At 46.9% G+C, this 14,315-nt stretch overlaps 1 protein-coding gene across 4 annotated transcripts in view; it reads left to right on the top strand.

Annotated features, from left to right (window-relative positions):
- AGPAT4 (1-acylglycerol-3-phosphate O-acyltransferase 4) overlaps positions 1-14,315 on the top strand; it is a 1,411,158-nt gene that overhangs the window by 1,321,751 nt on the left and 75,092 nt on the right. For all 4 annotated transcript variants that reach the window (XM_070795610.1, XM_019967665.2, XM_070795613.1 and 1 more), the window contains one exon: positions 6,157-6,420. In XM_070795610.1, coding sequence (XP_070651711.1) covers positions 6,157-6,420 — 264 coding nt within the window. The remainder of the gene's footprint in view (positions 1-6,156; positions 6,421-14,315) is intronic.

The raw sequence follows: 14,315 nt of genomic DNA, 5'->3' as shown, positions 1-14,315 counted from the left end.
CCCACCCCTCGCCCTGCAGGAGTCCCAGGAAGCAAAGCTCTGCTGTGTTTGCACGCCTGCTTCTCTGCGCTGTACAGTTTCAGGGTGGATATCTGCATGGGAAATACGAGGCTAATGAAAGCATCCTGCCGGCTGGCACTTCTCCGTATTCTGAAATCCACTTCATCATCCCCACGCTGTGCCAAGACTTTGCCTAGTTAAGAGGGTACCATCCACGTGAGTTTTGGTGAACGTATTACACCCCACTTCAGAGTCACTAGCAGTAAAGGACAGGTTAGAGTGAAAACAAGCAGGGGAGGAAATGTTCTAACATACTTACGGAAAATGAAAGAAAACATCAGGATCTAGATATGGAGTGAGAAGGAGAACTGATTTATATCTCCTTGGCTTTCCCAAGGATTCCAAAGCAGTGCATCTTAGCTGCTCCCTCTTTGCCTCTTTTCTCTTCTTTTTTTAAAAAGGATTATTCACTTATTTAATGTATTTTTGGCTGCACTGGGTCTTGATTGCTTTGTGCAGGCTTTCTCTAGTTGCGGCAAGTGGGGGCTTCTCTTCGTTACGGCACTCAGGGTTCTCATCATGATGTCTTCTCGTTGAGGAGCACAGGCTCGAGGGTGTGTGGGCTTCATTAATTACGGCTCCCAGCCTCCCAGGCTTTATTATACTTGGGCTTTACAGCAACCTCGTATTGGCGATATTGTTCTGATTTCACAGAGGAGGAAGCTGGGGGCTGTGGAAGTTCAGTAGCAGATGGAGCTAGAAGGTGGATGAGCCCGGGTTTTTGGCCAGAGCTGCCTGATTCAAATGTTCCTGCACAGATCCTTCCCCTCTAGCTGCTGGGGACGCTTGTACCACCCTCGCCATGACAGTGCTTGGAGTCCAGGTGGTCTCAGATTGCCTGCACGTTCCAGAGCTTCTCTGGTTGATGGGTTGGATTTCCACCTTTCCACTCACCTGATGGGCGAGCCCACCCTGTAGCCCTTCCTCTTGCCGGCAGGTACCAGCTCCATCAGCCTGGGAGCTCTATCCACTGGCTGCATGTAACCATCAGCAGGGATGCTGGGAAATGCGCCCATCGGGCTCTGTGCCCCGGAAGGGGGAGGATCTCATCGTAAGAAAGAACAATGAACACCAGGAAGAAAAGAGAAACCACCCATAACCCTTTCACTGAAAATCAGGGGAAATGGTAAAGAACTTTAAAATGTTTTCTCTTTACCTGTTTTCATCACGGGTCAGATCTTTATACCATCCATTCTCAACTGTTAGTTGCTCTGTCGTGTCTCTGACTCTTTGCAACCCTGAGAATGTAGTCCTCCAGGCTCCTCTGTCCATGAAATTTTCCAGGCAAGAATCCTGGAGTGGGTTGCCATTCCTTTCTCCAGGGGACCTTCCTGACCCAGGGGTGGAACCCGGGTCTCCTGCATTGCGGGCAGATTCTTTGCCATCCTCAGCATGCCACTAAATTGGCAAATTACAGTAGAGAGAAAGCTCGCCTTCAGTGAAGAAGGATAGGAGGGTCCCCTCCCTCCAACTTCAAACTGGAATAAGCTTAAGACATACAACACATATTCACCCACTAGACACCCCCCGCCCCCCGCCCAAGTAATTTAGCCTTGCCTGTCTTTTATTAATGAGCCCTGAGGCTAAAGTCAAATTAAATTGTTTTACAAACTCACAGCACTTCTTTTTTTGTTTGTTTTAATGTTAATTTTGTTTATTTACTTTGTATTTTTGGCTGTGCTGGGTCTTTATTGCTGCACAGGCTTTTTCTAGTTGGGGTGAGCGTGGGTTTACGCTCTTGTTGCAGCGCGTGGGCTTTGCGTTGCGGTGGCTTCTCTTGTGGAGCACAGACTCTAGGGCACCTGGGCTCAGAAGTTGTGTCATGCCAGCCTTGTCGCTCCATGGCATGTGGGATCTTCTCAGACCAGGGGTCGAACCTGTGTCCACCTGTCTCCAGGAGATTCTTAACCTCTGGACCACCAGGAAAGTTCTCATAGCATGACTTACCTTACTCCTCCTCATCAAATGCCTTCAGTACTTTAGTGTGGTTTGCTCCTGAACATAAATCTGAGAATCAACCGAAGTTTACAAAAATCAATAGCCTCCTTGGAGTTTTGGGTGCAATTTAGTGTTGTTTTTTTGTAGTGCGTAAAGCTGAGATTCAGAAAAGTTAATTCACCTGAGGATACATGACCACTAAGAAGTATAACAGAGCTTGAAACCCGAAGCCCACACCAGTCTAGGAAAGGAATCGGGGCAGAGCCACGCCATCCAAGGTCTGTCTGTCTGTGACCCCCTCATGCCTTGTTCACGATTCCTAAGCATCACCGACATTGAGTTAGACCCCCTGATTCCTGCAGGGCTAGCAAGGATTTTACTAAAGGGCATACTGGTCCTTGGACTTTTATAAAGAAAAACAAAACTTTTTCTTCGTAATGCCCTACTCTGCCTGGAAACTGAGGAAGGCAGCATTTAATCCCTTGCATTTCCGGTGTCAGCTGACTTCCCTTTCTAAGTGTTAAATCAACAAAGCGAAGGATTTGTTAAATACTCTCCAAACACTAGGTCCCAGAAACTTGATGAAGAATCAGACTTCTTCTGGTGCAGGCTGTCTGGGAGCTTTTAGTGGCTAATCCAAGGGCAATGAATAAAGCAGGAGGATATTCAACTTCGAACAGTAGCTGCTTCCACACTGTAGCCAACGTCCATCACTCCTGTTCATGAGCTCCTGAAATTCACGTGCATTGAGAGGGAGCTGGCAGCTTCATGTCTGTTCCTTCGAGAGACACTGGGTGTGTTGTAACCAGGTGAACAGTTTGACAGCTTGGAGGTATCTCTGGGCCAAGCTGTCTGAAAAAGGTCAAAGGTGGGCTTCTCCAGCCCCTGCGGGGTCTTGGTTTTGTGCCAGAGACCAGGGCTTCGGGGAAATGGAGGCCTCAGCTGAGCTGAGCTGAGCTGACTTCAGGGAAGTCAGGCCAACAGTGGTTTCTCGATTTCCCTCCTCTCAGAAACATTCTCAGGAATCGGAGCTTGCCTTCCAAATAGTCTAAGCAAGGGTAATGTATTCTAGGAAAGCCCCTTGTGACTGTCCTTCTGCCCAAGACTCCTCAGAACCAGCACGGGGGGCTTCCTTGGTGGTCCAGTGGTTTAGAGTCTGCCTGCCAATGCAGGAGACGTGGGTCAGTCCCCGGTCCAAGAGGTTCGCACGTGTCTTGGGGCTGCACAAGCCCATGCACCACAATTACTGAGCCTGCACCCTAGAACCCACGCTCTGCAACAGAAGCCAGCGCGGTGAGAAGCCGGTGGACTGCACCTCGAGAGTAGCCTCCACGTGCTGCAATTAGAGAAGCCAGGGCGAAGCAGTGAAGACCCAGTGCAGCCAAAAATTTAAAACAACAGCCTCGGAGACCCGGAAGTGAGCCCCATGCCCCCACTCTGTGCGTAGTTTGGGACTGAGAACCTCTCTGAAGGCAGCACTGGTTTTGCCCTGGGCTCATTTCTGGGCTGCTCTCCAGAGGGGAGTTCTGAGCCCAAGAGAAGCCCCCACATCACTCCCCCAGGAACAAAACTGCCCGGAGTGCTGGAAGCAAAAGAGCTTGGAGGTCCACCTGAATCTGAGGATTCATTACTGACTGTGGCAACTTCAGGCAAATCACCCAAGCTAGGGGGCGTCTCAGTTTCTTCCTCCAAAAAATGGGATGATAATACTATTCATGGGATTCATCTGAGGCTTAAATTGAGATCATATATGTGATACTGTCAAACGGATTTTGGGGAGGAGTATTATTAGTAAAGACTGTAATGAAGTCTAGGCTCTCCCAACTCTTAATTTTAGAAAGTAATCTGTAATCTTGGCACTTCTTGGGGCGGTTTGTAGTCATGTCCTGATTCCAGGAGGAGTGAGTCTGCTGTGGGTGATGATCTCAGCTGCCCTCAGCTTATTTTTTCTCTGTCAGAGTATTTCAGCCTCCTGTCTTTAGGCTGTTCCTCAAAGGCTTTATTTGCTTCAGTTCAGTTCAGTCGCTCAGTCGTGTCCGACTCTTTGCGACCCCATGAATCACAGCACGCCAGCCTTCCCTGTCCATTACCAAGTCCCAGAGTTCACCCAAAGTCATGTCCATCAAGTCGAAGATGCCATCCAACCATCTCATCATCCCCTTCTCCTCCTGCCTTCAATCTTTCCCAGCATCAGGGTCTTTTCCAATGAGGCAGCTCTTCACATCAGATGGCCAAAGTATTGGAGTTTCAGCTTCAGCATCAGTCCTTCCAATGAACACCCAGGACTGATCTCCTTTAGGATGGACTAGTTGGATCTTCTTGCAGTCCAAGGGACTCTTAATAGTCTTCTCCAACACCACAGTTCAAAACATCAGTTCTTTGGCACTCAGCTTTCTTTATAGTCCAACTCTCACATCCATACATGACTACTGGAATAACCATAGCCTTGACTAGACGGAACATTACAGTAAAGTGATGTCTCTGCTTTTTAGTATGCTGTCTAGGTGGGTCATAACTTTACCTGCACAGTTATTTAATTTTTCTCTTCAGGGGTTGGAGACTGATGACAGGACTGTGAGTCTGGCTGTTGTGCATATTTTGAGTTTCTGTTCGATTTTAGAACTCTTAAGCGTGCATGTGTGTATGTGTGCACATCAGGAGTGTGGAAGGGTGGTTCTCTTGCCTTCAGAGCTGATTATTTGTATTTACCGACATCCCAAAGGTGATCTCTCTTTAACCTTCATTAAGTCATTCCACAGATATATATATATATATATATATATATTTCATAATTTTTAAGTTGATACATTGTATTTCATTTGTATTCAATTCAAGAAATTATTTTTCTTTTTTCCTTTTTTTTTTTGGCTGTTTGGCATAAGGGATCTTAATTCCCTGACCAGGGATCTAACCTGCTCCCCCTACAGTGGAAGCTCAGAGTCTTAACCAATGGACCACCACTGAAAGTTAAAGTCACTCAGTCGTGTCCAACTCTCTGCGACCCCATGGACTATACAGTCCATGGAATTCTCCAGGCCAGAATACCGGAGTGGGTAGCCTTTCCCTTCTCCAGGGGATCTTCCCTCCCAGGGATCTAAGCAAGGTCTCCGCCTTGCAGGTGTATTCTTTACCAGCTGAGCCACCAGGGAAGCCCAAGATTATTGGAGTGGGTAGCCTATCCCTTCTCCAGCAGATCTTCCCGACCAGGAATTGAACTGGAGTCTCCTGCATTGCAGGCGGATTCTTTACCAACTGAGCTACAGGGAAGCCCCATGGATCGCCAGAGACGTCCCTAGATGTATTTTTAAAATTAAGCTTCAGTTCTGCCCAGTGACTGCTCCAAGGGCTGGAGAGACGGTGACGACCTTCAGAATAGTTGTGTGCCCCGGAGAAGGGACAGTCCAGGGTCAGAAGGCCAACAGTTGAACTAGTAACACCATAACTTCAGGGGGTGCCACCCGCCCCACCCCCACCCCCAGCACGACCCCAGGAGTGGCCCCCACTCTCCCCAGGGCAGGCGTGCGTGCAGGGAGGTCTCACCAGAAGAAGGGATGTTTGGCTGAGATCTGGAGATGAGTGGAGGGAAGGGGAGTCCTTGGGGGCAGTATTCAGGCGGGCAGGAAGTCCTGGAGATGCAGACTCTGGTCCTCAGGTTCTCCGTGGTGATGGGCGCTGTTGCTTAACCTCCCTGGACCTCATTTCCTTCTCTGTAACAATGGTACCTGCCTAACATGTGTTAGGACGATCAGAGAACTATTCTTTTTAAGACTGATGCTGGGAAGGATTGAAGGCAGGAGGAAAAGGGGATGACAGAGAATGAGATGGTTCGATAGCATCACCGAATCAATGGACCTGAATTTGAGCAAACTCCAGGAGTTGGTGATAGACAGGGAAGCCTGGTGGGCTGCAGTCCATGGGATCTCAAAGAGTCGGACACGACTGAGCGACTTAACAATAACAACAACAATATTCTTTTAAAGGGTTGAAACTGTGCCCGAAGTAAAGGAAGCACTATATAAATGTTTGCAAAATAAAAAAGAAATCCACGCCTGTACAGTGTAATCTTGAGAGTGTATTAGTCTTCTGAGTGTTTTTCCCCCCTGCCTCTAAGAGCGCAGTAATGTTTTTTCTAACGTTTGACCTCGGTGTGTGTTTCAGGCGAATTCCTGAGTCCCAGCCTCCCGCCCCGCTGGCCGTGTTCTGCGGTGGGTGTTCGCTGTCTGGGCGAGGAGCACGACCCCGGAATGGACCTCGTCGCCTTGCTGAAGTCTCACTTCCTCTGCCACCTCATCTTCTGCTACGTCTTCATTGTCTCGGGGCTCATCATCAACACCATTCAGCTCTGCACGCTCCTTCTCTGGCCAGTGAACAAGCAGCTCTTCCGGAAGATCAACTGCCGGCTGTCCTACTGCGTCTCCAGCCGTAAGAGGCTTCCCTTCTGCTCTCTGTTTGCATGGGCGTTACTGTTAGGACTTCCTATGTAGGTTACTAGGCTTGCAGTATATGCTTAGATATGTTGTTTGTTTGTTTCTGTTTGTTTGCGTTTTTGACAAAACGCAAGATGTCTATTTTTGTCCTCATTCTCAAGCTATTTTTTAAATGAGTAATGCCAACAGCACCGCCAAATGCCAAAATTCAGCAGACACGGAGGCGATCCTAGGAAAAGCGAATAAACATTCCATCTCTGTTTCTTTAGGTTTCCTCCTCGGAAACAATCATTTGTTGTTGTTCAGCCGCTCAGTCGTGTCCGACTCTGTGCGACCCCGTGGACTGCAGCACGCCAGGCTTCCCTGTCGGTCACCATTTCCCGGAGTTCGCTCAAATTCATGTCAGTTGAGTCGATGATACTGTCCAACCATCTCATCCTCTGTTATCTCCTTCTCCTCCTGCCCTCAATCTTTCCCAGCCTCAGGGTCTTTTCCAATGAGTTACTGTCAGTGATTTCTTAGTTATCCTTACAGAAATAGCATATATGTGTGTATATATATGTTATTTCTATAAGGAAAGACGTATGTATGGCTCTTACAATTGCACATGTAAGCAGGTGGGTCTGTATGTGTATAGATACATAAGACATACACGTAGCTCAGATCATGAACTCCTTATTGCCAAATTCAGACTTAAATTGAAGAAAGTAGGGAAAAACCACTAGACCATTCAGGTATGACCTAAAACAAATCCCTTACGATTATACAGTGGAAGTGAGAAATAGATTTAAGGGACTAGATCTGATAGACAGAGTGCCTGATGAACTATGAACGGAGGTTCGTGACATTGTACAGGAGACAGGGATCAAGACCATCCCCATGGAAAAGAAATGCAAAAAGGCAAAATGGTTGTCTGAGGAGGCCTTACAAATAGCTGTGAAAAGAAGAGAAGTGAAAAGCAAAGGAGAAAAGGAAAGATATACCCATTTGAATGCAGAGTTCCAAAGAATAGCAAGAAGAGATAAGAAAGACTTCCTCAGTGATCAATGCAAAGAAATAGAGGAAAACAACAGGATGGGAAAGACTAGAGATCTCTTTAAGAAAATTAGAGATACCAAGGGAACATTTCATGCAAAGATGGGCTCAATAAAGGACAGAAATGATATGCACCTAACAGAAGAAGATATTAAGAAGAGGTGGCAAGAATACACAGAAGATCTTCATGATTCAGATAATCATGATGGTGTGATCACTCACCTAGAGCCAAACATCCTGAAATGCGAAGTCAAGTGGGCCTTAGGAAGCATCACTATAAACAAAGCTAGTGGAGGTGATGGAATTCCAGTTGAGCTATTTCAAATCCTAAAAGATGAAGCTGTGAAATTGCTGCACTCAGTATGCCAGCAAATTTGGAAAATTCAGCAGTGGCCACAGGACTGGAAAAGGTCAGTTTTCATTTCAATCCCTAAGAAAGGCAATGCCAAAGAATGCTCAAACTACTGCACAATTGCACTCATCTCACACACTAGTAAAGTAATGCTCAAAATTCTCCAAGCCAGGCTTCAGCAATACATGAACCATGAACTTCCGGATGTTCAAACCAGTTTTAGAAAAGGCAGGGGAACCAGAGATCAAATTGCCAACATCTGCTGGATCATCAAAAAAGCAAGAGAGTTCTAGGAAAACATCTATTTCTGCTTTATTGACTATACCAAAGTCTTTGACTGTGTGGATCACAATAAACTGTGGAAAATTCTGAAAGAGATGGGAATACCAGACAACCTGACCTGCCTCTTGAGAAATCTCTATACAGGTCAGGAAGCAACAGTTAGAACTGGACATGGAGCAACAGCCTGGTTCCAAATAGGGAAAGGAGTACATCAAGGTTGTATATTTTCACCCTGCTTATTTAACTTCTATGCAGAGTACATCATGAGAAACACTGGGCTGGAAGAAGCACAGGCTGGAATCAAGATTGCCAGGAGAAATATCAATAACCTCAGATATGCAGATGACACCACCCTTACGGCAGAAAGTGAAGAAGAACTAAACAGCCTCTTGATGAGAGTAAAAGAGGAGAGTAAAAAAGTTGGCTTAAAGCTCAACATTCAGAAAACTAAGATCATGGCATCTGGTCCCATCACTTCATGGCAAATAGATGGGGAGACAGTGGAAACAGTGTCAGACTTTATTTTGGGGGGCTCCAAAATCACTGCAGATGGTGATTGCAGCCATGAAATTAAAAGACTCTTGCTCCTTGGAAGGGAAGTTATGACTTACCTAGACAGCATATTAAAGAGCAGAGACATTACTTTGGCAACAAAGGTCCGTCTAGTCAAGGCTATGGTTTTTCCTGTGGTCATGTATGGATGTGAGAGTTGGACTATAGAGAAAGCTGAGCGCTGAAGAATTGATGCTTTTGAACTGTGGTGTTGGAGAAGACTCTTGAGAGTCCCTTGGACTGCAAGGAGATCCAACCAGTCCATCCTAAAGGAGATCAGTCCTGGGTGTTCATTGGTAGGACTGATGTTGAAGCTGAAACTCCAATACTTTGACCACCTGATGGGAAGAGCTGACTCATTAGAAAAGACCCTGATGCTGGGAAAGATTGAGGGCAGGAGAAGGGGACGACTGAGGATGAAATGGTTGGATGGCATCACCGACTCGATGGACATGAATTTGGGTAAACTCCTGGAGTTAGTGATGGACAGGGAGGCCTGGCGTGCTGCGGTCCATGGGGTCACCAAGTGTTGGACACGATTGAGCGACTGAATGGGACTGAAGTGAACTGGACACATACTTTTTAAGACTAAATGCTGGTATAATATATTGTTTGTCCTTCTTGGTTCTTTTCTTTAACTTTTTGAGATAATTGGTGCACATATGATTGTAAGAAACAATACAGATAGACCCCATACACCCTTCAGCCAGTTTCCCCCGATGTTGATGTCTTGCACGTTTAATGTGTAACATGCCAATAAGAAAACTGACATTGACACAGTCCACCAACTTTATTCGGATTTCTCCAGTTTTATTTACATTCATGTCTCTGTGCATGTGTATGTGTGTGTGTGATTATACTAGACTATAATTCAACTGGCCAGAATTTCAAAAATGAAAATAATACAAAGTGAATCCGGGCATGTCTAGAGATGAGTTTGGTGTTGATTGACCAGAAATCTATACCTGTTCTCAGTAGCACAGAATGCTGTGTGTATCAGCATTCTGATTACACATATGATTGTGAATATATATTTTTTAAATGAACTTTTTCAAATGAAGCAATTAAAAAAATCTCAGCTACCTTTGATTATGCCAAGAATTTCAAAATTATGGATATTGCTTTGGAAACGTTTCAATGAAGCAATCAGATTTTAATTTGCATCAAAATAATACAAGCTGCATACAGTTGTCCAGATGGATTACTACTGATTCAATGAGCTATTTCTGAAACTTCAAGATACGATCTTATGAGAAAAAGAATAACAGCTACATCCTCATTTGTAATGTTGCACTGACTCAGAACTGGCAGATATGTCTGCCACTATTTCTAATGTGGCCTGCGTGCTAGAGCTGCTGTGTCTTGGGTTGGAATATTTTACATAAATGTCTTGAGCATGTTCATAAGATCATAAAGTTACAGTTGCAAAAAGTGTATCTTTAATCCTCCTGTCTATGGCCGTTGGTTGCAGCCACCCACTCAGTGCAGTCATGCAAATTTGTTAGTCATGCATTTCACTGTGATACTGTTTATAGTATTGAAGCACCTACCATGGTACAGAAGAGGGAACAGCCTTTCAGGCAGGACAGAGGCAGCAGGAGAGGTCAGACGCTGACTTGTAACTGTTGGCAGAGAAAGGAGTTTGCCTAATCAAGGAGATAATTGCTTCAGATTTACTTTATAATTTTAAATGTCTTTTTCCACTTAAGTGTCTATTTAACAAAACTTGTTTAACAAACAATGTTAATTGCACTTTTCATCGAAGCCTGCATTTATATGACTTGCACACACCTACAGAGATTCCAAAATCTGTCGGTTTGCAACTGGGAATCGTGTATTTGCATTCTTGTGACCTCTGTTGAAATCTCAGGTGGATGCTTAAGCAATGAATTTTCATTTGGAGTTGAGAAATAAGAGATAGGCTTTGGAACGAGAGTTCCTAAGAGTCTGTTTTGCTTTTGGGAGGCAGTGGAGACATGCCAAGTCAATATTCTCTATTAAATATTTATTATTTATTTAATTTATGTGTTTGGCTGTGCTGGGGGGGGTCTTAGATGTAACACGTGAGATCTTCTGATGGAGATTAAGATGGGGAGCACATTCAGAAAGCAAGGTGGATTCTCAACATGACAAATAATTGTTTAGCATGATTCCATATGAAACGGATCCATCCAAGACCACTGGTGTTTCTCCATCCAGGGTGTCGTGAATGGCCAACAGTCCAATTTCACAGCAGGGTCAGAAGTACACGGCCGGGTCCCTCCCATCCCGGGATGTCCCCCCCATGCTGTTTGCCCGCTGTCCCAGAGGAGAGCTTCCACGGGTTTGGATTGAGCAGATGCAGCAGTCACCTGAAAAGGGACGGAGGGCATCTCTCTGGAGGAGCAGGTCTAGCTTTTGGGAAAGGAGAATGTGGTAGCAGTTGGAGAGGGTGATGCCTCCTGGGTTTGGCTGTGGGCACTCACTATGGTGAGGAATCTGCCCCCAGCCCCCCGTCTTCTCCAGCATCTCCATTCCTGGTATCCCAGCATGTCTTAGAAATAAAGCTGTTCTCTCTCTGAACTTGTCCTCTATAGTTGATAGATCCTTGGAGTGTTTTGCAGCAACAACCAAAGACGTGTAAGAGACAGCCTGTTTGGGAAGCCTCATCAGAGGCTGTCATTCGTGGGCTATTGAACAGCGCAGAATAGAGGTGATCAGACCCTCTCTGCTGTCACTCTCCTCCTCTCCAGGTTAAGACAAAAACTCTTCATGGGGTTTAGCGAACCACTCTAAAGCTTAGAAAATCAGCTGCATTCACCATTCTCGCAGCTGACTTCTTAAAGAAAAACAGCAGATAAATCGTTTCCTAGACATTCGAGACCCCTCCATTGCCTGCTCGCTTTTTACTAATGCAGCTGTGTCTGTATGCGTCTTTATTTTTTTTAATGTTTATCAACAGCTTGGTGGCACACTAGGTGAGTCCCAAGTAGTCACCAGCCGTGGCATGCGAAAGGCCACTGATGTAAATGACAAACAGAGTCGGTTTCCATCATGACACACAGGCAGAGGACCTTAGACTAGTGGCCAGGGCTGCCACGAGGAGCAACAGTTTGGGAGTTTGTTTGACTTGGATGGCTGCTTTGGGAGGGCTGTTGCAGTTCCTTTTCGCCTAGCTTTGTAGGCCCCTAAGCCTGAGAGGCTGAGATAGACTGGCTTAGGCGATGGCACCCCACTCCAGTACTCTTGCCTGGAAAATCCCATGGACGGAGGAGCCTGGTAGGCTGTAGTCCATGGGGTCGCTAAGAGTCAGACATGACTGAGCGACTTCACTTTCACTTTTCACTTTCATGCATTGGAGAAGGAAATGGCAACCCACTCCAGTGTTCTTGCCTGGAGAATCCCAGGGACGGCGGAGCCTGGTGGGCTGCCATCTCTGGGGTCGCACAGAGTCCGACACGACTGAAGCGACTTAGCAGCAGCAGCAGCAGCAGCAGCATGCTGAATGGTGGGGGTTGGGGGTGGGGTATGGAGCCGATCTCTGCAAGGTGAGGAGAGGGAAGGAAGTTACAAGAAGTGGGCTGCCACACAGAATTGTATATTACCTTCCCTTGTCCAGGATGTGCCCTTTAGTCTCTAGGGAAAGGTGGCCAAGACCAGCTGGCTCGCTTTCCTTCTCCCTGACTCTGTGTTTCAAAAAAAGCAGAGAAGAATTAGGAGAACCTATTAATGGCAGAGGTTTTAAAAGTGGGGTGGGGGGGTGGGGGCGGGGAGAGTGGAGGATGACAGCTGACCTTAATGTTCCACGAAGGGCTGGAGACACAGAACTGCCATTGAGACACCACACCCCACCCACACACCAGCCCTGGTGCCTGGTTTCCAAATCCCATGCTGTAGCTCCCCTCCTCTGTGCCTTGAGCCTGTCTCTTACTTTTTCTGGAGCGTGATGCTCCCGGATTCCACGGCCATCCAATGCATGGATCCACTGGGTGCCTCTGACGGCCAAGGGCTGGTGACGCTGAGGAGGGGTCAGGATCTGGGGTGCAGAGATGAAACAAGAACATCCTGCCCTCCTGCTTATAGGCTGTCACCTTGGGCGAGCCCCACAAACGCTCTGAGTTCAGCATAGAGCAGCAGGACGGATCACAGTGGCTGGGCAAAGAAACAGAATGACATGCTACGTTCGAAAGTGCTTCGTGAGCTATGTAACGCACATCCGTTTAGGATGAAAACTGAAATTTGTGTCTGCGGAGGGAAGGAGAATTGCAGAGGGGAGGGTGGTGGGGGGACAGGTAAGGCTATCATCTTTCTTCTCATTATGGCAGTTTACTTGGTTGGGTACCTTCAAAAAATGAACTACATTTGAATTAAGGGGAGGAAGTGGAATTGACCAAATTCCAGTATTTTTCTAATAAAGAGTTTGTTTGTTTGTTTTTTCTTTTTGCACTTGGGAAGATAGTTACTTCTCTTCTTAGCACCTCCCTTCTGCATTCCCACCCCCTGCTCCTTGAAGGTTATCGGCTGCTTGATTTGCAGCAGACGGAGGCTGAGCATGAGAGAAGCAAGCTCTATTTCTCCAACTACAACACCGCTCACAGTTCCTTGCTTGAAACAGATGTCAGTCTTCCTGCTGTTAACAATAACACCCAGCTGTGACCCGAGGGTGGGGCTCAGTGTCTCAGATGGATAGGCACCCTCCCCTGAGCCCCGGGGGGAACCAGGCTTCACTGAAGATGCTCCCCTGTCCCACTTTTAGGGTGACATCTCTCTTGTGGGGTGATGAACCTCGGGTTCTTGGAGCAACTCCCCCCACTCCCTACAACAACTTTGGCCATACGATCAGTCTGATTCTCCTGGGTGCCAGGCTGGTCCCTGGAGCTGGTCTGGTGTGCTTTGTTTTTTCTCGTTAAAAGTAATTTAATTTATTTATTTTTGGCTGTTCTGGGTCTTCGTTACCACGTGGGCTCTTCTCTGGTTGCGCTGAGTGGGGGCTGCCGTCTCGTTGTGGTGGAGGGCTTCTCATCGAGGGGGCTTCTCTTGTCGCGGAGCTCAAGCTCTTAGATGCAACTCACAGGCTTTCGAGCCCCAGATCAATAACTGTGGCGCGTGGGCTTAGTCGCTCTGCAGCATGTGGGATCTTCCTGAACCAGGGATCAAACCCGTGTCTCCTCCATTGACAGGCAGATTCTTTACCACCGAGCCACCAAGGAAGCCTTTCTTTTTTTAAAAAGTTTGCTGGTTTTAGGCCAAACTGTTTGGCATATGGGATTAGCTCCCCAAACCAGGGGTCAAACCTGTGCCATCTGCATTGTGAGTGTGGAGTCTTAACCACAGGGCCACCAGGCAAGTACCTGGCCAGGTTCGCTTTAATATGAGGCCGTCACCCATAGCGTGAACTTTGCTGTTTTCCTTTCGTTTGTCTCTCACTGGAATTGAAGAACCTGCCTCCTACCACAGCCCCTCCTGAATCAGGATAAGAATTGTTTTTTTTAAATGTCTTGGTTTGAGTTCCAGATTCTTGGGCACGTATTCGTTTCCTTGCTTTGAGATGAGTTGGTGGGGGTGTAGCCGGGAGACAGCAGCTGTTAGGGGGCAGAGGGACCAGGGCCAGGAGCCCTGGATGGGAGGGGGAGGGGAGGGGGAGGGGCAGGACAGGAAGGAGGTGCTCCAGATGAGCTAACACGCCCAGG

Source organism: Bos indicus, chromosome 9 (genome assembly GCF_029378745.1).
Source record: "Bos indicus isolate NIAB-ARS_2022 breed Sahiwal x Tharparkar chromosome 9, NIAB-ARS_B.indTharparkar_mat_pri_1.0, whole genome shotgun sequence".
Classification (NCBI taxonomy): domain Eukaryota; kingdom Metazoa; phylum Chordata; class Mammalia; order Artiodactyla; family Bovidae; genus Bos; species Bos indicus.
The sequence above is the reverse complement of the archived record's forward strand: the minus strand, read 5'-3'. Positions and strand labels throughout refer to the sequence as shown.